The sequence below is a fragment of the Urocampus carinirostris genome, chromosome 16 (assembly GCF_059441175.1).
Source record: "Urocampus carinirostris isolate Australia breed hairy pipefish chromosome 16, RoL_Ucar_1.0, whole genome shotgun sequence".
In the NCBI taxonomy this organism is placed as follows: Eukaryota; Metazoa; Chordata; class Actinopteri; order Syngnathiformes; family Syngnathidae; genus Urocampus; species Urocampus carinirostris.
The window spans coordinates 15341695-15363480 of record NC_142364.1 but is presented as its reverse complement, the minus strand read 5'-3'; the positions used below and the strand labels follow the sequence as shown (position 1 = coordinate 15363480).

The following is a 21786-nucleotide window of genomic DNA, read 5'->3' as shown; positions in this document are numbered from 1 at the left end:
GCTCGACGTCGTTGCGGGCGACCTCCAACAACACGGAGTTGCTGTAGAGGATGCAGAACAGCTGGCACAAGACCGCCAGCATTGGAAAAACCTGGTTCATCTGGTCGGCTCAACGCACAGGGACGGGACCCCCCGACCTTCGCTGGAGCAATAAGTAGTAGTATTAAAGATAAATGGTAAAATAACTAAATTGTACATTTTAGTCACTTTTATCGAGGGATATGATCAGGGTAGATTGATTGTACATTTGTAGTATAAAACAATAAATATAATTATTTCTATTGAAACTGATCGGAACAAAAGCCAAGAAATTCAAACCGAAATAGGAGCAAATAAACGAAATTACAAATACTGTACCGTATAACAATGTCTACTAGAGATACCTTCCATTGCGGAACATTTTGAAAAATAAAGCAGAAAAATATCAATTGTTTCTGACTCTGCTGCCATAGTGACAAGGCATTTACAGATTTTTGTTCAGGAACAGCAGTATATTTACAATTTGGGACGCAGCTCATTGCACTCTGCAGGTTGAGTATTTTTCATGTGTTTATGTAGATTTGTGGTGTTGCCACCGCAGCAGATCACGTTACCATACGAATTACATCTGGCATTGTCTGTTACTATAGTAGGAAAAAAACACTGTGTTGCGGTTCCTGTTTGCCTAAATTTCTTGTTTATAATTTTCTTTTCAATTGTGTTGCATCAAACATCACATCACAAAATGAGCAGATGAAAAGAAAAAGGGATACCAGGTTGAAGCCTAAGGCTTATAAGAGACCCCTCCCTAAGATAACTTAGGACGCTTCTTCTATCAATGCTATTAAAAAATTATCATATAATTTGTTAATCCATTTAAAATGATCACGTTGTTTGAATCAAAATATGTACAGTTCTAGCATTATTAGGTAGCCAATAACTTATTTTAACCAAAACTTTACTGACCAATTGAATTAGAGAGCTGAGTTTATTATTTTCAAAACTCGTCTCGACTTTTAGAGCACCAAATTTGTTTTTTTGGATAATTATATCGGGGAAACAGAATGAAAATCATTTTCAGTCTTATAGTTCGTAGGAGTGGCTAAATAGCAATTCTAAATAACGTTTTCTTCTACCAATAATCTACTAAAGTAACTTGAACACGACACAAAGAGAACAAAATGAAACAAAAATGGGTTAAAATGTAAGGCAATTACTCCAAAACGCATACAATTTAAATTCCGCAGTCCATGAAAATGAACAAATAATCAGTCCAAAGGGAAAATTTAAAGGTACACAAACAAATCAAGAACTCGCGGTGTTACGATTATCAACTTATTTATAGGACCCGTATTTCTTTCAAAGCATGTCAGAAATAAAATATGATTTGCCCCTGCACCAAAAAAACAGTCTGCTGCGTTTTCTTTTTTTTGGTTTACCTCTCGGGAACAAAAGGCATCTTGTTGGAAGAGTTAAGAATGATTGGGGAGCAGACGACCTGCTTCTTCCAGTCCTTGGCCATATGACGTCGGCTTGCGGCTTTATGAAGTCTCAAGGAGAACAAACACCTGTCTGCCCCCTCCCCAGGAACCCCCATTTTGGGGTCTCCTGGGCAGAGGAGTTGAAGAATAGAGCTTGCGGGAAAAGAGAAAAAGTCAAAAGCTTTGTCATTTCTTTTATAATCATGAAGAGGGGGTGCGACTTCACACCTTCAGGGGTGGTGTTAGTTACCGGCCTTCAAGTCCTGGAGATTCTAGTCACTTCCTGCGAGTGCGGTTCTGGGGTCATCATCTCTATATAATATACAATTTCTGAGAACTTTTTCTTCTTCCACCCTTCTCCCAACTCTCTATGTGTAAAACCTGACACAACCAGGCGAGAGCTTGTCCCAATCAATTTGGCCCTCTCTTCTGCCTGGAAGGCAGGATGTAGCATCAGGCCAGGTAGGTAGAGTTGCTTAAAGTGTGCCTGTCAGTCACACACTCAAGACAGCTGCCGATGGTGCTGGGTGAGAGAGAGAGAAGGGCTGCACTATCTTCCATTTGGGGGAATTGGCGGAGGAGTGAAGTATCGATCCAAAGAGAAAAGTACCGATCCGATTCAAGTACTTGCTTAATAACGATATTCTGGAGACGGTTTTGCACGTAAAAATAATTATCAGTTTATGGACTCATCTTCATTCATGCAATGTTTGCGTTGCGTCGTCTGCTACAAGCCACGCGAACTCCTCTTTCCACGATGCTTTTAATGTATGTTTACGTTTTGTAGCGTCATATATTTTGTTAGCTTCTTTTGAATCTTTCTTCTGGGACTGAGGTTTCGGCTTTATTCCTAACCACTTATCCATTTTTTCTTGTGTTCTCTGTGTGTCTACTTTGGAAAATGATATGCAAATGCACGTAGAATGTCCGGAAGTACGAAGTTATTTGATGCAGGCTTCTGATTGGCTGCCGAGTATGCAGGTTGCTAAACGAACCGAAATTCCCGAACCAACCAAAGATTTCTAAATCGGAATAAAGCAAACGTTTGATTTGAAAAAAGTTTGAAAAAGTTGTCGGCCACCCGGGCGGAGACATTTTGTAAGTTGTACGCCCGACGTAAAAGATGCACACGGGCAGGCGTTATTTCAGACACTGTCAATGACAATAAAAACAATTGAATTTGATTTCCCAAGAAAAGGACAACCATATTGAAAATACAATTTATTACACTGTGTAATAAATACATACAAAGATGCAAGTATCAGCATTTTCTTTTGATAACAAAAAGCACGAATGAATTGACACGCAGTCACTCATATAAAAAGAAGTTTAACCCCTGTACAAGACATGTGGCGTCTACAATTTTGTTTTTGCATGCAGAAAATGACGACGAAAATGAAGAATAAGTGAGGAAAAAATCGGTACCTCGAGATTTGTCACTGGGAAATATTTGAAGAGTTTGACCCATTCTTACAAGATGGCGGGCGGGAGGCCTCCCGGCACTCCAAGTTGGAGCTGATTTTTTTTTCCTTTTTTGTTTTTGTTTAAAGACGCACATTGTGAAGTCAACTTGCACAGAATGTGTGATTGTCGCTAAGATCTAGCGTTCCTCTCCGTCTCTGCCAAGCATTCACGGACCAGGCCGCGGGCGTGGATGATGCCTGCGAAAGAGAACAGGAAGAAATGATGACAGGGTGATCATTTACTTAAAGGAACAGTGTGTATTATTGGTGTATTGCAGAGGTGGGAAACTATTTGCAGTCGGGGTGCCGCATAGGGTTAAAACATTCAGCCAAGGGGCCCATCCTGGAGATCAATCCAATTTTCTTAATTTATGAATAAATATACATGCAGACATATACACGTTATAAATTTAACATTTGTTTATTTAACAGTTTTAAAGGTGAATGCTGTATTTTTCCCCATTTATTAGTATATTTTTGCCAACCGGAGTGCAACCGTAATTTTGTTGTAGCAATACAATGATAATAAAGGTGTTTCTGACCAAATACATTTTGCAATGCTTGGATGAGAAGCAAAATATTATATTTGGTCCCCATTTTAAGTATGGTGCTTCACTTGATATTAAGTTTTGTAGTACAGACGCTGACCTACTTACGAACGAGATCGTTTGTAAGTTGAATTTGTTTGTAAGTTGCTTCAGTGCTATATTTTGTATGTGTAAGGTTTATATAAGTATGTTTAAGGCTTGTATACGTAATCTGTATCGTTTTGTACTAAAAAATAAACATTTCATGAAATGATATGCTCTATAAAGTTAAGAAAGAAGTTTAACTTACTTGTGGAAGATGGGCTTCAAGAGGTCCCACTCCATGGTAAAAAGTGGCCGAAAGTGTTCCAACCATTTTCTCAATCGCATCAAGCTTTCGTATTAAACTTTCATTTCAAATTAAACAGCTCACCTCTTCTTTACACTTTATACCAACCATATTGCATGGATGCACGATATATTAAAATAAAAATGTCAAAATTCTTAGTGCACTGGAGATACAGTATAGAAGGTTTACAAACTAGGAAGAGGATTTCTTCTATGGGGTGGATGCTGGGTGAGCTCTCACAGCGCCACCACAAGCCGGTAGCAAAGGAATGTCCTGTACTCGGAAAAAGGTGCACAATACAAAATCTAACTAACAGCAATGTCCGGATATTTTTCGACATCCCGAAAAAAATGTTTGTATCTACTATTTTGCGTAAGTTGAATGGTTGTAAGTAGGGGAGCATCTGTTTAACTGTCAGCATATTATACATACATATATACTATATATATATATATATATATATATATATATATATATATATATATATATATACATATATATATGTATACATATATATATATATATTTATTCTTTTTTTATGAAGTCTGATTTTAGTTTTGTATTATTACTGTAGTTTTGTTTTTGTAGTATTTCCAAAGTAGTATTTTCTTATTATTTTTTGACAGTTTTAGGTACCTCCAGAGTAAATTTGGTGTTGTATGCGGTATTTTTGTAGTATTTTTGCAGTATTTCCATGTGAGTATTTGAGTATTTGAGTCCTGGAAGAGTTTTTGTAACTGTCCTGCGTACGGCCATACCACCCTGAGAACACTCGATCTCAGGAAACTAAACAGGGTCGGGCCTGGTTAGTACTCATATGGGAGACCGCCTTGGAATACCAACTGCTGTAAATTGGTTATTTGGCGCACGCTCTGCTGCGACAGTACTGAATGTACCCCCCTGGTACTGTCGTTAAAAAATAATTTCCCAAAGGAAAACAAATAAATTGAATTCGAGTAGTAATTTTGTTGCATTTGCATTGTAGATCTTGTTGTATATCGGAGGTAATTTTGATAGTATTTCTGTTGTAATACCTCTTTAGAATATTTTGCTGTATTTCAGTAGTAATATTTCTGTGGTGGATTTTTTGTATTATGGTAATACTGTAGTAGGATTTATGCAGTATTTCGGTAGAAGTATTTCAAAGCAGTATTTTTTTACTATTCCCATAGTAGTATTTTGTCATGTTTTTTTATAATATAAAATAATCTAAAATAATAATACTTAACAGAAACTAAATATTTTATTACACAATGTATTCAAGAAAACATCTACGTTAGTATTAAGTAAGAAAATTTGTCATTAGAATTAAAAATAAATGCGACCAGATGATGAAGGTGCTGTAACAGAGTTAGATCAGGAGGCTTCTCCTGATGCTGGTAACCATGGAAACCGGTACTATCTGTTTCATGTGGGAGAGCAAACCCCTACCCAAACAAAGCAGCTTAAGAAGGGATGGATGCCGCATGGCTGTATTTGCCCAAGACACACCACCGGAAGTTTTGCCCCTATGACCCAAGTGTTCAAGGGATCTGTGTACTGTAAGCAGGGGTTTGGAAGATAATAGCTACGCATTATTATAGCTTTCTATCCCCCGCCACAGGGCAATTGTAGTTTGCGATCCACACTTTAGAACGGATTAATGAGCCATTCCGGGGGGCCACGGTATTGCAAAACATACCTCTCTTGAGCCTCTCCATGGCACTCTTACTGCCAGCATACGTGGGTCGGATCTCCTTCCCAAGCTCCTCGATGATGGCCAGCAGCTCGGCATATTTGTTCTGAGGCACTTGGCTACCAGTCAAGCCCTGAAACAAGTGCATCAGGAATATAGTAGCAAAAAAAGGATTTGCCCCCTTCCTCATTACTGGGTTTTATTTTTGCTTATCAATCAGTCACAAATATTTCAGATCATCAAACCAATGTTAAGACAAACCGAAGGAAATACACAATACAGTTTTTAAATAATGATTCCATTTATCAAGGCCCCAAAAATCCAAACCTATCTGGCCCTATATGAAAAAATAATTGCCCCCTTAACCTAATACTGAGTTGGGCCACCTTTGGCAGAGAAAGCAGAAATCAAATGTTTACAATAATTGGTAATGAGTCTTTCACAACACTGTGTGTGGATTTTGACCCACTCTTCTTTGCAAAATTGTTTTAAATCTGCTATGTTGGAGGGTTTTCTAGAATGAACTGCCTGTTTAAGGTCACACCACAGTATCTCAATTTGATTTAAATCCATAATTTGACTTGAGCACTCCAGAACCTTCGTTTGTTTTTTTGGGAGCCCTTCAGAGGTTGACTGGCTGTTGTGTTCCGGATCATTGTCCTCCTGCATGTTCCAAAGACGCTTGTGTTAGAGGGCACGGACTAATAGCCAGACGTTCTGCTTAGAGATCTTGTAGTAAACCCTAGACTTTATTATTCCGTCAACAACAGTAAAGCAGCCCCAGGCTATCACACCGACACCAACATGCTCCACTGTTGGCATCATTTTTTGTCAAATACTGTGCCGTTCTTATGCCAGACGTAACAGCTGCACACCTTCCCAAAAGTTCCATTTTTGACTCATCAGTCCAGATATTGTTTCTCCAAAAGTCTTGAGGATAATCAAGATGCTTTAGGCAAATGTGAGACAACTCTTTGTGTTCTTTTGTGACAACAGTGGTTTTTGCCAGGAAACTCTCTCATGGATGTCATTTTTGGCCAGTGTCTTTCTTATAGTGGAGTCATGAACACTGACCCTAACTGAGGCCAATGAGGACTACAGGCTGTGGTTGACCGAATAATGAATTCTGGTGTTTACCAGAAGATCCTGAAGGAGAACGTCCGGCCATCAGTTCGTGCCCTCAAACTCAAGTGGTCTTGGATCATGGAGGACAGCGATCCGAACCACACCAGCAAGTTCATTTTTAAATGGATCAAAAAAAAGTGAAGGTTGAGGAGTCATAAGTAAATCCAATTGAGATGCTGTGGTGTTACATTAAACAGGCAGTTCATGCTAGAAAACCTCCCAATACCGACGCCATTTTTGGCCTGTGTCTTATAAGTGAGTCATGTACCGGTACCTGGATATTAAACAGGCAGATCATGGTAGAAATTCCTCCAATATGGCAGATTTGAAACCATTTTGCAAAGAAGAGTGGGTCAAAATTGCTCAACAGTGTTGTGAAAGACTCATTATCAATTATGGGAAATGTTTCATTTCTGTTATCGCTGCCAAAGGTGGCCCAACTCGCTATGGGGATCACTTTTCCACATAGGGCCATATAGGTTTTTTTGTACCTTCATAAATGGAATCAACATTTTAGAACTCCATTTTGTATTTCTTGGGTTGTGTTATATTAAAATTGGTTTACTGACCCGATACCTTTCAGAGTGATAAATATGCACAAAAAAACCCACAGAAATCATTAAGGCGGCAAATACTTTTTCTTCGCACTGTAGTCACCAAAAAAATGTAATGCTACAGTGTGTAATATTTCACCCCTTGATGGCACCATGCGAACAAAAACCAGTGCCACTGAGCACAGCATAGAAGCAAGATGCCAGACAAACATGGCAGCAACCACTAGATAGGGATTCCACTACGTAAAAAAAAACAAAATTTCTCAACCTATGATTTCTTTATTGAAATTACCCTGGAAATTATATTTCATGTAAGTTTCCGTAAAATGTAAATTAATGTACTGAAAGAAAGTTTTTGTACCACTAAGAGGCACTAACTATTACACACTGTCCCTTTAGCAAACACCTTATTATTTTATCAATAAGCCGCCGGACTTGCCCAAAATTTTGATGGAGAATTAGGGGAAAAAATAGGTTGTTACCTGCGGAAAACCCAGAGAAGGCGGGCCGTAGTCGCTCAGTAGAGGCCTGTAGGACTGCAACTGGGCCAGGTTTGTTGCTGACTGGAGGCTACCCACTGTTAAAAACAAAGCTGTTTATTTTTTCAGTTTGAAAACCTGTCAAAGCTTTATTGCTATTTTTATATTTAGACCAGGGGTGTCAAACTCATTTTAACTCGGGGCCACACGATAGAACAAACATTTTGTCGGGGGCCGGACTAGTAGATTAAAGAGCAAGAAAAAGAGAGATAAAGAAGTAAAAGAAAGAGGGAGGGGAAAGGAGAGAGAGGGCGGGACAAAGAAAGAAAAAGAGAAAGAGGGAGAGAGAGGGCGAGACAAAAGCTAAAAAGTCGTAAGAGAGGGAGAAAGGAAAGGGAGAGGAAGAAAGAAATCCAAAGAGAAATAGAAAGACAGAAGGAGAGAAAAGAGAAAAGTAAGCGCGAAAGGTATGAAGAGGGAAAGAGACAAGGAGCAACATAGGAAGAGAAAAAGAGAGACACAGAGAATGAAAGAGACAGAGTAGGAGAAAGAAATAGAAAAAGAGAGAGAAAAAGAGAGAGAGAGAGAGAGAGAGAGAGAGAGAGAGAGAGAGAGAGAGAGAGAGAGAGAGAAAGAAGTACAAGTACAGTGTCTTTGTTCCAGGCACCTGGCTTTTGCAACATCAAGTTGACATATTTCAACTTGCAGCTTGTTTTTCTCTTGCGCTTCTCTGAGTGTTTTCTCGCAGGCCGGATTCAATCCCTTAGCGGGCCTGATCTGGCCCGCGGGCCGCCTGTTTGACGCCAGTGATTTAGACGCTCAGGCATTTTGAGCTCTTGCGGGCCACATAAATGATGCGACGGGCAACATGAGTTTGACACGTGATCTAAATCGGTGTTTCTCAACTGGTATGTCAGGAACCAAAAATGGGTCCAGAATAAAGATTTTCAATTTCTTTTACATGACATTGTTGGTCGACATTCGCTAAATTTTATATGAATTTTTAAAAAGTAATTGGTGTTGGTCTGTTAACACAAATGGATTATTTTTTACAAATGAGCAGGGTTGGGTAGGGTTACTTTAACTTGATTACTTTCAATTACTTTTGAATTACTCCAATACCAAATATGCTAATAAAAGACAAAAGAAACTAAATATGAATAAAATGACTCAATTTTGTGCAGGCTTGGGGAGTAACGGAATACATGGAACGGCAAAAATGATGTTGGCCAGCTGTTTGGATTTATTTTCATTTTGTTTGTGTCGCATTTTATGTTAGTTTTGCCGGAGATCAAAGAGATCAAAGCCAGGAGAGAAAGCTTACCACGTGTTGTGAGTCATCATTTTATTCATATTTAGTTTCTTTTGTCTTTTATTAGCATATTTGGCATTGGAGTCATCCAAAAGTAATTGAAAATAATCAAGTTAAAGTAACCCTACCCATCCCTGCAAATGAGCAACCATACTGCTTTTGCAAGGAGCTTGGTGTCCATGATCCGTTCCCAAAATATATTTTATGTTATAATTTTACTAACTATTTTGTTGTTGTGCTCTGTACAGCCCTTTGAGACTTTTTGTGATAAAGGGTTATCCAAACAAACATGAATTGACATCTTACTGTTCAGTCAATCATCACAAGTATGTTATCTATTTTTATTGTGATTTTGTTGGTTTCATTTCCTTTTTCTGCCCATAATAATGGGTCCCAGGAAAGTGAGTGATTAGGGGAAGGAAAAATGGAAAATGTGACGATGGAATCGAAGAAGGAAATGATTGCAAAATAGAAAAATGTTGTAAAAGTGTCTGCCATTGAAGCAGTGCTTGAAAGAACAGTGAATGGTTTTCATGTTATATTTCTAGTTGTTTTTTTACCAGGGTACGAACTTCTTCTAGTATGTGGCTATTTTAAAACAATTGTAGGGAGTTGTTTATATGCGATGAAGGCTCATATGCGAGTATATACGGTATTTTACTATCTCTGCTTTAAACTGCACAATTCTTTTATTCGATAAATTTAAGAAGTGGATTAGTTTTTTTTATTTGGTTTGCAGCTCGTCATCAGGGAGGAATGGTGGATCCTGAAGTCAGGCCAGTTGAGAACTAGTGGCATAAAGCACTTTGAAAAATGCAGTAGTGCCCTCTGCAACTTGATACCCTCAAAAAGACCCCTTTCGAGGGCGTAGATCAATCAGCTTGTAGAATATTCAACCAGACACAACCGCTACATTTTTTTGCCTCTTGGCATCTCAACAGCCTCTACCGGAAAGTTGTAGTAGTTTGCTTTTTTAAAAAAATATGTTATTATTGTATCATTTTTAATTTTGATTATCGACTGCACAGTTATACTAGTATAATGGACAGTATCTCTGCCTGTTACGCGGAAGACCAAGTTCAATTCCCTGACGGGGAGCCATTTATTTTGGAGAGGAGATATGGCAAAGAGGGAACGCTCTTTATTGCATTCGTTCAAGCAACGTTCATTCAAGCAACGTTCATTCAATGTTCGAGCAATGCTCATCGTTTCTCTTTTCACGTCGGAATTTATAGTGTGTTCAAAAGATCTTGTGATGTTTTTTCTCGACTTGCTTAATCGACATCTTGTGACTTCCTGCCGCAACATTATCCCATGACTCCCGCCAGATGTCTTCACACAATAGGCTACCTGTCAGCTCGAAGGCCACCAGCCCTCAGTTCATCCACAACAATATGTCACCTTTCTTACCTACGACCCTACGTCAATACTGCTGTGCAAGTTTCCATCTTTTTTTGAGAAGCGTCTCTTTCTAAAAAGAGCTGGCTCACTAAAAAGAGTTGGCTTTTTCCGACACCCAAACAGCTCTTAAGGTTGTTTTTGTCGCTTTCGTCCATATATTACCAAATATTATGTAACACTATGCACAAAATGACTTAAAAAGCCCTCAAAAACGGGCTGGTTACGCCCATACGACGCACCCCACTTTAAGCTCTCGCACTCTGAAATGATGTAGCATTTGACCCGCGGGCCATTATTTTCACACTATGGTCTCATTCTAATTTGTGTACTTCTCTAATATTTAATTGTTATCTATTGGTTGGTTGGTTGGGTTCCTTAAGCACCACACCCTGTGGTGTACCTTGAGAATGTACAGCCTGGTGGCGCCCATCCCTCTCCAGGCCAACATATGTTATTACTATTACAGTGGAATGCTCTTCCCCCTGAGATTCGATCTGCAACCTCAGTGGAAATGTTTAAATCTAAGCTTAAAACACACTTCTATTCTATAGCATACGAGTAACCTATATTTTATGTTGACAATATCTATTGCAGCCTGGTCATCCTGGAAGGAGGATGCGGTCCCTTTCTCAAGGTTTCTTCATTTTCCTCATGTTGAGGTTTTTGAGTTTTTCCTTGCCCTCAAGTAGGTTTTAGATCAGGGGATGGTCGAATAATAGTCTGTGGTTTGCAAAAATCTGTGGTCTGTGCAGCCCTTTGAGACTCTTTGTGATTAAGGGCTATACAAATAAACATGACTTGACTTGACTATAATATAGTCATCCTATCAAATGGAGGATCCTTGGGATGTAACAAAGAAGACAAGGGACTAGCAAGGAACCAAGGGGTAGGAATACTAAAAAGGTAGCAAAACAATAGAGAGCCACAAAAAACAACATGGGCGCAGGATCGTGACAGTGTCAATAACATTGTGGTTTAATATGTACACATATATGCCAAATTAGGTTTTTGTAACGTAACCCCCGCGACAAACAAGGCTTCACTGTGTACATTATAGGTGGGTAATGAACAGCCCCTGATAGCAGGTAGTTGCGTTGCCTGGCTGACGCTGCTATCGCTTAGTTAGTGTGTAAAAGGGAATAGTGTGAAGCACATTGTAAAGCGCTTTGGGAGGTCTTCATTGACGTGAAAAGCGCTATACCATACCTGTCAACCTGTACGTTTTTGTCATACAAAGTACGTTTATTATGCATTTTAAGACGTGTACGACGCACAAGAAAATCTGTACGGAAAAACACAAATTTCTCAATTATGGGTACTATCCGGTATACAACGACTATCACGAAACGGCAAATCAATCAAGTCAAACGAGTTCGCCGCGGTAGCCTCTATCTCTGTAACGTTTTTTTGTTGCAAACGAAGCGAGCGGTTTGATGCCACTGTGCGCATGCATCTGCCGCCCCGGATTTCATGTCGTAGTTGTGTAGTGAAAGGAAGTCCGTCTCTTTTTAGAGAACCGGCTTTTTCGGCTCAACTCATTAAAAGAGAGCCGGCTCTCAAACGGCTCACTTGCTTTGATGCATTATATTACGAATCATTATTGTTGTATAAAGAAGTTGAGAAAAAAAGGAAGTATGAAGTGAGAAAATGAAAAAAAGACAAGGTTTGTGGTTATCCCTTTAATCAGTATATTACCAAAAATAATTTAATGCAAAAAATGAATTGATAATTTGAATAAGAAAATATATTGTTCTACTTAATTATATTTGCATGTATTTATTCCTTCTACAGTGAACGTCCAAGCAACTTCATATTTGAACTTTTCTCTATAATAAACCTCATTCATGTCGAGCAACTCAAAATGTTAATTAACAATATATATGATATAACGAAACACATGTAGAATATAACACGTAAAACTACATGAATAAACACGTTTGAAAAAAATATATAGTGTAAGATTATTTTGTATTTTGTAAGTGAAAATACGACAGTTTGTAAGGGCATGGAGCCCTGGAGGTTGACAGTTATGCTATATAAATGCAGATTTGCATGACATTTCAGTGTCGTTTTAGCAAAGTATAAAGCACCACGTTGCAGTAGCGGCCCTCCGCCACTAGATGCCCCCAAAAAGACGCTTCTCGTCGGCGTGGATCAATCAGACAGCTCGTAGCATCATGGAGAAGGAAGCTGAGCGAGGCTTCCTCCACCAGACACGACCGATCCATTTTTATGACTGTCGCCGCCTAAACGGCGCCTATCCCGGCCGGGAGCCTGACCCCCGGACGCCGGTCCACCTCACGCGGGATACCCTCTCCCTTATATCGCTGGCTTTTTAATTCCCTTCCCCTTTCGACAGTCGTAATAATGGCGGCTACGAATTAGCTTAGCTCCCAGGATATGACCCGACATATGTAACCGGACCCAAAAAAAACTGCACGCACACACACGGGGCTTTCTCTTCAGGTATTCTCCGAGAATCCCCCCGAATTTAAGCGTCGAATTTACGGCCACAAGCCGCAACATGCTCCGAGGTTTTGCGCTCACCCTGGTTCCCTGAAGTTCCCGGAGTGTGTTGGTGGGCATTGGGCTTGTAAGACATTCCCAGAGACATCGTAAATGAAAAGAATGTGAATGACCCGACATTCAGCGAGGCGTCTTTCTCCCACTTTTTTCTTGTTTACGGCGGCGCCGGCAAACATGGCCGTCACTGGCTGTTGACACGCAGCCAGACAGCCGAGGAGGGAACCGAGACTCCCGGTAGAAAAAAGCAGAGAAAGGAGATACTTTTGTGGGACAAAAAGTGGCACGTTTGACTTGGGCACATTTTGGGGGGTTCAAGTTTTTGGGGCACTTTAGAGGACTTTATGAAACGGTTTTGACGTCACTGAGTTTTCTTTGTTAGGGAGACGTCGTAATTATCGTAATTATTATTTGTATGATTTTTTAAAAATAAATAACTATAAATGACACCCTTCTTTAATTTGAATTATTTAATGAAAAAATTAAAATATTTAAATTTCGAGTTATTAATTTGTCCACCTTTGTGTTGCATACCAACAGGGTTGGGTAGGGTTACTTTAACTGGATTACTTTCAATTACTTTTGGATTACTCCAATACAAAATATGTTAATAAAAGACAAAAGAAACTAAATATGAATAAAATGATGACTCACAACACGTGGTAAGCTTTCTCTCCTGCCTTTGATCTCTTTGTTCTCCGGCAAAACTAACATCAAATGCGACAGAAACAAAATGAAAATAAATCCAAACAGCTTGCCAACATCATTTTTGCCGTTCCATGTGTTCCGTTACTCCCCAAGCCTGCACAAAATTTAGTAATTCATATTTAGTTTCTTTTGTCTTTTATTAGCATATTTGGTATTGGAGTAATCCAAAAGTAACTGAAAGTAATCCAGTTAAAGTAACCCTACCCAACCCTGCATACTAATGCAAGAATGCCAGACTCATTTTAGATACAGGATATTATTGTCATTGTCAAAAAGACAAACGAAAATTCGCTTGGAGCATCCATTCATCAAAAGAAAAAAAAAAAATCTAAAGAATAAAATTAGCTCATGGGCCACATAATACAAAAATGGGGGCTAGAATGGTAAATTAATTGCATAAAAAGTGTGCCTTAGGCTGTGTTTTTTCGGAGGCTCATAATTTAATTGTGATTCAGGGATTTAAGATTTTGATTTAAAAACGATTATTGAGAGGTTTGTTCCTCACAAAAAATTAATCTCTTGTAGTTATTATGAACTGTGCGTTTGAAAAAAAAAGAAAAAAAATCACAATTGAAATCATTTTCACTTACTACAACAGACTGCAGGCCCTCTTTATTAAGTGTGAAATTCGACCCAAGTGTTTTGAAAATCTTATATTAAAATATAGTTTAAAAATACTTAGTTTGATCCAATTTCAAATCGTCTAAACCCAGGGGTCAGGAATCAATGGCTCATTCCATGAGTAGATCTGGCTCAGAGAACAAATAGAACAAGTGCAATTACTTGCTGCATTATTGTGCAGGAATCCAAATGTAGGACGTGCGAAACCAGTACAATCCTGTATGAAAGTGATGTTTGGTCCAGTATATATTGGGCATAGTTCCAACTACAGGTTACAGTCAACGTGTCACACCAACAGACCCCATTTTGATTGAACAATGCTAAAAAATCCTTTACATGGACGCTCGTTGGAACTTATGTTCCCTGTGGAGACACTTTTTAAAAATAAAACCTACAGAACAAGCTGTAAACTCCCCAAAACTTGCAAAACACCTAGAGCAATTTGATTTGGTTGAGCAGTAGGAATGGGTGGATAGCTACATACAGCGCACGGACTACTTCTTCACCTTCACAGGTGAATACATTACTATCATTGTTTGCAGTATTTTGTGACATTTTTTTGCAAAGAACTGATTGCACCTTGTTTTAAAACTATTCTTTATAATAATATAATTATAATATAATTATAATTATAATAATAATAATTAAGACGATTATGATGGTTAAAAGGATCCTCAATACTTGAGAGGGAGACAAATTTTAAGTGGTATATGTATATTGATATGGGACCCAGGCTTTGGCATTATTTTTACTCATAGATTTTATTAAAATGTCAAAATTCGTACAGTGAAATAAAATGTGCTGAATAAGCTTTGGTCTAGAGAGCAGGTTTGGCGGTTTTACATTTTGTCTTAAAATATTTTTCTGGCTACTTTTGCTGGAAGGGCTCTTTGGGTCAAAGTTTCTCAAACCCTGGTCTAAACCAGGAAATGGAAACAAAATGTGTTGAGCCATATTGGACAAAAAAATGGGGCCTCAAAAAATTAAAAGCTTTGAATAGAAAACTACACATACTTACACTGTTGATATCTGTATCCACAAGAAAATGTTAAGAATGTTTGTCCTACAAAAACCATATAATTTTCCATTATCAATTTTTTCCAGAGCTGTTTGTTGCTGACCCCTGGTTTAAAAAAATTACACAAAAATAAGCGTGAAATTGTGAGACAAGTTGGACGTAAAAGCAGATAAGATCATTGAGTACATGAAGTGAATGAATGAACGATTAATGGATGCTTGCAACAGGGAACACCCCCAGGCATGTTTTTTTCATTATTCATTTATTTTCATGTGATTTCATTTCTACGTTTATATTTGTCTCACTTTAATTATTTAGCACTTTGTTAATTTTGAAAAACTTTTGCACTTTTAGTCATGTTTTTGTGATGAGGCACCGGGGGCAACTAAGGTGTTCTAAAAGAGAGAGTTGTCCCGTTAGAGAAAGCATGAAAGAGACGGACGAGAGAGCACGTTGTTGGATTTCTAACTATATAAATGTACCAAATGTTTACCAAAATGTTTGAATTAGTTATCCAACTCCCATAACCAAACATGATTTACATTACCCAACAATCATGCGTGCTCGTTTTTGAGAGAGAATAAAAGAAAATAATAATTGTACCCGTTTTTATACTCCTTCTTCTTCTTCTATATTTCTCATATATATAAAAAGGATGATGTTGGTTAAAATTCAAACTAAAGAAAAATATGTTGAATTTATTCTAAACGTTAAAAAACCACTATACAATCTCGTTAAAAGTATCTTGTTAAAATGGATGTAAAAATGTATTGCGATATTCTAAAATGTATTTGATGTAAATTGAAAAGAAAGCTTTTTGATATGCATTGGGCAGTCTACAGAGCGAGCTGCCAACGAGAACAAAGCCAGCAGAGAAGCTAATCACGTGTTGTGACTCATTTCATTTGCAGAAATTGTAATAAAAACTTAATCATCCAGTCCAGCGTGAATGTGGACCTTTGGTGGGACAGGTACACTGCGGTTACATAGCCTTCATCAACAATAACGACCTGTGGATCACTAACATTAAAACTGGAGAGGAAAAGAGACTCAAAACAGCCTTCAATTCCGCACAGGGGCGGGTTTATTAACAACAGCAGATGCAAGTGTGCCCTCCGGAGACGACTCTCCCACCCCGATGTTTCCAGGATCATTTATTCATTTCAACAAACATATCAAAAGACATCCCACCCTTCTCCAATTTGCTACGTGTGTCTGCAACTAGCTTTAGCTTTCTTCTCATTGGCCATCTTCTCCCCGCACAATGGAGTGCCGGGTCCTCCCATGGGCGTGCCAAAGAATCCCCACGTGGGCTCCACCTCCTCGCCTCGATGTCTGGACCCCGAGCGTTTCTAGGTCACCAAGGTCCCTCTTGCGTCGGTAAGTGCTGATTATCTTATCAGCCCTTCGTCCCAGTTCCCGCCGTTTCTGTAAACATCATCCTCTACTAGGTTGCATAGACCTGCCCGACAGCCCAGCCAGTGAATATATTTTGCATTAAATGTAATTTGTATTTGATCGTACAAAATCCTTTATAGTTAAATGTGTAAAATCCTTCAATGTGAAAACAAAAAGACAAATGTTAAGAAAGTTGATGCAAACGAAAAGGATCAAAACAGTTTTCAGCAACGCACACTGGACTTATAATTGCCCCCACCTTGAAGTGTGGAACATAAGCACACACAAAAAAAGGATATCTTGAAAACTAAGTTCCCTCAATTATAATAAAAGCATCTTACACACAATTGATAGATTTAAAAAAAAAAAAAAAAAAATCACTACCAAATATCAATTTACCTCCCAAAATATTTTGGGACATAAAAAGATCAGTAAAAAAATCAGTTTGACCAGGCTTTATTGAGCATTTTATCACTTCATGGCTGTGTCAGCAGATGATTTTGCAGTGTTTCCTAAAATCGGCAGACCCTGAATGCAACATCTCCCAAGGCATAAGGCAAACCTTTTGAGCATTCATTTTGTATCCGACATAGTGCCATCGGGATATTTCATAATCAACTTTTGGCACATGTACCGAAATGCTCTTACTCTTCACTTATAAGACAAATTGGCACACTAATAAAACGATCAAGTTACTTTTCCCTTACTGCAGACAACTCTGGGCACTGGAAAAGCTGCATTGTACTAGTGAACTAGTGCAAATATTTAATGCTACGAGGTGAAGGGAGGATAATCATAAAATTGCCATTTGGAAATAGGCAAAGTGAAGCAAAGAGGTCTAATTTAATAGCAGGAGTAGCACAAAAATGATTCCAATTGTTTTCATAGTGACATCGAAAGCATCAGTACATGATCCTTTGCAAGTAAAACTTAGAATCACAACCCTGATAACAAAAAAATGCTCATTCTACACAAGATAATTCAGAGTAACTGCATTTACTTACTTATTTCATGCATTTACTTAGTTAATTCGTGGCACTTTAAAATTAGATACGAAATAAACGCTCAAAAGGTTTCCATAAATGCCACACTACAAGTGTTTGGTGATGTGAACTGACCCTTTATTCAGACACCCTTTTGAAATAGAAAATGTACCCAAAAAATAATCAACATTTGCTAGACATGGGAGTGGCTTAAGAGAAAGATATTTGATTACGGAATGAGCTGTCTAAACACCTGAGTAGACCACTTGAGACAGGAACACGTCAAAAATAAAAACAATAAAATCAAGTCTATTCAAAGCAACCAAAAAAGGGATGTCATGCATTTCTATCCATTCATGCAGAACGCCCATGATCTTATCTGCTTTTACGTCCAACTTGTCTCACAGAACGGTGGTTGAGTTTAAAGGTAGCTACACTATGAACACAAAAGTGTGCAATATTAGGCCTGAGGGTAACACTTTCAGATAAGCCTAAAATTCATTTTAACACATTACGCATGAAAATTGGTTGGGGCTTAAAAATTTGAGAGGGGCGTGGAGTAAAGACCATATTTCTGTATAAATCGCACCCCTAATTTTTGATTCAAAATCGGAATAACATTTCCGCTTTTACTTAGCTCAAACTAAGCAGTGATAGTGAGAATCGTTGAATACATTATTCAAATCATTGACAGCTATGAACACAATACAAACATAAAAATGACAATGTAAGTCTGATTTGCCATCAGATACACCAAAGAGTTGTTTCTCTTGTCGTGCTTTTTTTTTGCATTTAACTAGATCTGTCATGGTGACTTTATTTTGTCCTTTGTCTAACATATGTCACTGGTACTGTGAGTGTGATAACCGCACCACCTCAAACGCCGGATTCACTCTGGGAAGTCTCAATAGCCCTGAAGAGCAAATAAGCCCAGCACAAAAATGACTTCTACCTTCTTTGTTTCAGGTGGTTCGCTTTGGAATGGATGGAACGACGGCGTCCCCTTTTGGACAGACACCGAAAGTACCAATTCACCATGTCCCATAATGAAATCCGATAACATGAAGTTTTGAATGTAATTAAAACATCAAGGTTATGTATTGATAAAATAATGTTCTCACCGTACGTAAATATGTCTTGGAGGGGCATTCTTATGTACAGAACTTTGAGCAAATTTCTCACTTCTTTGGCTTGTTAACCAGTTTAGCAACTTTAAACACAGTCATCCGATCCTGGTGGTCTCAAATATCTGAGACCACGCCCAAAGAGGCATGACCTGGTCAAGCGTTCCTGGTCAAAATGAAAAGAGGAGCTGATCGATAGCTCATCCTTTTTTTCTCCTCCCTGCTTCATCGCAAGTCGTTTGCTTGACGCGGTTATACAGGCCTGCACTGCGGCCTTGAAATCAGCACGTGGGCCATCATCTTGACCATACAGGTACAAGACCAAATCTCTCCGCAATAACAAAGTAAGAGGACGGTTTCAGATTTAACACCATGTTTGCTGGTTCTTGGGAATGAGCGTTTTTTTCTGTACAAGGGAATCTCCCCAAATCGACTACCATTATAGCGGGAAACTTTTTGTGCTCGTAACTGACTTTCAGCGGTCGAAAAATCCCATAATGTCCGGCGCCTTCCCCTCCCCTTATCATTAATTCTCTGTGTTAATAAATTGTTTGTGCTATTTCAATCAGCCTGGTTCATCAAATCCATTTTCTTGGGATTAGTCATTCATATCAGAACTCTAAGTAATAACGTAATCTAATTTTTTATCAGTGAAGGAAATTCTTGTATCGTTCAGAGAAAAAAAAAAGATTTATGGTGTAGCACAAGCAATACCGAGAGGCAAATTTGTTGACTGATTGCAGTAAAGAATTATTTGTTTCAATCCTAACGATTTTCAAAATTAAAGCTAGAAAAATCCCTACACCCCTGTCCCCATCTCGAAACACTTTCTCCTCGCATCCATACAATTCACGTAGGACACCTTTTTGGACCTGGAAACAGCGATTTTCTCCTAAAGGTGAAATTTTCATGCCTGAGATTAATAATGTTTATCTGAAGGTGGTATAACTTTTTGAAGAACATGCCATCATGTCACAATAAAATTGACGGAAAATTCTACAATGAATGTGTATACAAAACTAAAATAAATTCCACCTGTAAAACTTCATTTTAGGTGCATCTAGAATAATTCACCCCAAAGCTAAGAATCTCGAACTTTTATGAAGGACCGAGTAGTGTATGTGTGTGTGTTTGTACAACAAAACATTTCTTGCGAGGATTTTTTGCAATTAAAAAAACAAAACAAAAAAAACTAGGATCAAATTAAAGTCTGAAGGGTTTATTATTGTTGGATTTTAACGTAGCTGTCAGTTTCCAGTGTGGCCAGGGGGGCCTGTCGTGCATCTTCCACTCTGAATGTCAGAGGAACAAAAACATCACCCCGTAGGAAGAAGAGGTGATAGCGAGAGTCTTCCAAAAGAAAAAAGTAAAAACAAACCCTGCAACAGTTCCTCTGTATTTACAGCAGTCTAGTTTTCCACCGTTTGTGTGGTCACTATGTGTTGGCGGCGTGGCTCAGACTTTGTGGGTGCAGCTGCTGCCTCTTGTACTGTTCCTGCACGGCCAGCTGCTGGAACTGGTCTGAAGTGGACAGCTTGTGCATGAGCGGCGCCACGCAGTTGGCCGGAATGATCAGTCCTGCGCGGGTATGGGTGAGACAACAAAATGTGAGACTAGAATTTTCACTACCTGTTACTAAGAGATTCATAGATCCGACGGCGCCTGTTTTCGGCCAATCGGCCAACTCGTGATGTCATTTCCCTGTGTTCATCGCAAGAGATTTGGAACAAATAGAAATGACACCACTCGTTTCATAAATTAGATGTACATAATCACGAATTGCATATCCTCTATATAGAATTATCTCTCACAAATCTATTTCTAAGTGTGGGTACGCGACTACCTCATAGCTTGCTAAAATTTTTCATTCAGCCTTACAAAGTTAGCATCTTTGAACACCTAGATGCCATGAAAATAAATCTGCATATAATAATTGAGACCCTTTTCTACTGGCTTCTGAGCTATGTTTGCATTATTGGTAAGTCAGAAATGATAAGTCAATGTTCTTGATAGCATAGCCGTAAGAATCGCTCGCTGTGGTTTTTTCGGCCGTCGTATTTGGTCCGTTTGTGACACATGGAAACCGTACGAATGGTGGGCGTGGCTTATCACACTCTGTTGGAGCTTTAAATTATGGGATTTTTTTCTCTGCACCAAATTCGGCTAAACTTTAGGCAGACTGAGCACAACTGTGATTTTCATTTCCATATTTTTCGGATTGTAAGGCACACCCAAAAACAACAAATTGGACAGAAATTTGAACGTGGTGCACCTTATATAGACAAAATTTGAAATGTGTTACGATATTTGAGCAACTATATATCGGTCGAAGAATCATCGCCGACCTCGATTGCATAACTCCCAAACGATAAACATTTTGAATATGTGTGGCCGTGCATTTATTTTCATTTTTCAAAGTGACAAAATTACTTCCCACAATGCCTTTATCATCATTCAGTTCAGAATCACGTGCACTTAGTAAAGACTTTGCAAGTCGACAATACCATACTATATTTCAGGACCAGTTTAAGGTTGGACAATATTCTCATGGCCCTGCCCAATAGTAACATTAAGTTGGTGCTTTGACTAAAAATAGTGTGATAAGATAATCCTAATACCTTTTTAGCTGTTGTATGTATGACATCTTGGTTTAGTGGATAGGATTCGACGCAAACCACGCCGCGTTATAGGTTTGATTCCCGTTGCATCCAATGTTATGCAACGATATGCAACTGTGATCAATAATATATTCTGACTGATCAATAAATGTACATAAATGGTACCTTTTGGGCAACCCTAGTCCTTACTGTAGTGTAAATATAACGGTCCTTATAGTCTGATACACCTCAAGACTATTTTTGGGGGTGTACCCTATAGTGCAGAAAATGCTGCAGATGAAAGCACTCTAGGATAAACATGTATCGACCAGAAACCTTGTTACAGTATTTAACCACCCCCTAAACTACAAACCACACATTTAAGAAATCCAATTTTTGTACAATAAAAATATTATTTTCTGTAACATTGGCCTATGGAATGTGTACAATTACCATTTTCCCTCAAACC

At 38.6% G+C, this 21786-nt stretch overlaps 2 protein-coding genes across 2 annotated transcripts in view; both read right to left on the bottom strand.

Annotated features, from left to right (window-relative positions):
- Positions 1-2668: 2668 nt before the first annotated feature.
- cdk2ap1 (cyclin dependent kinase 2 associated protein 1) lies at positions 2669-13192 on the bottom strand. The gene is made up of 4 exons (XM_088355956.1): positions 12893-13192; positions 7636-7730; positions 5481-5607; positions 2669-3121 (listed from the first exon to the last, which is right to left on the bottom strand). Exons 1-4 carry the CDS (start codon positions 12957-12959, stop codon positions 3054-3056), a joined length of 357 nt encoding a protein of 118 aa, XP_088212082.1. The 5' UTR covers positions 12960-13192; the 3' UTR covers positions 2669-3053.
- Positions 13193-16276: 3084 nt separating this feature from the next.
- Positions 16277-21786, bottom strand: part of sbno1 (strawberry notch homolog 1 (Drosophila)) — a 34471-nt gene continuing 28961 nt past the window's right edge. Inside the window, exon 33 of the mRNA XM_088355813.1 lies at positions 16277-20298. Within this exon, the coding sequence (XP_088211939.1) occupies positions 20156-20298 (143 nt within the window). The 3' untranslated portion in view covers positions 16277-20155. The remainder of the gene's footprint in view (positions 20299-21786) is intronic.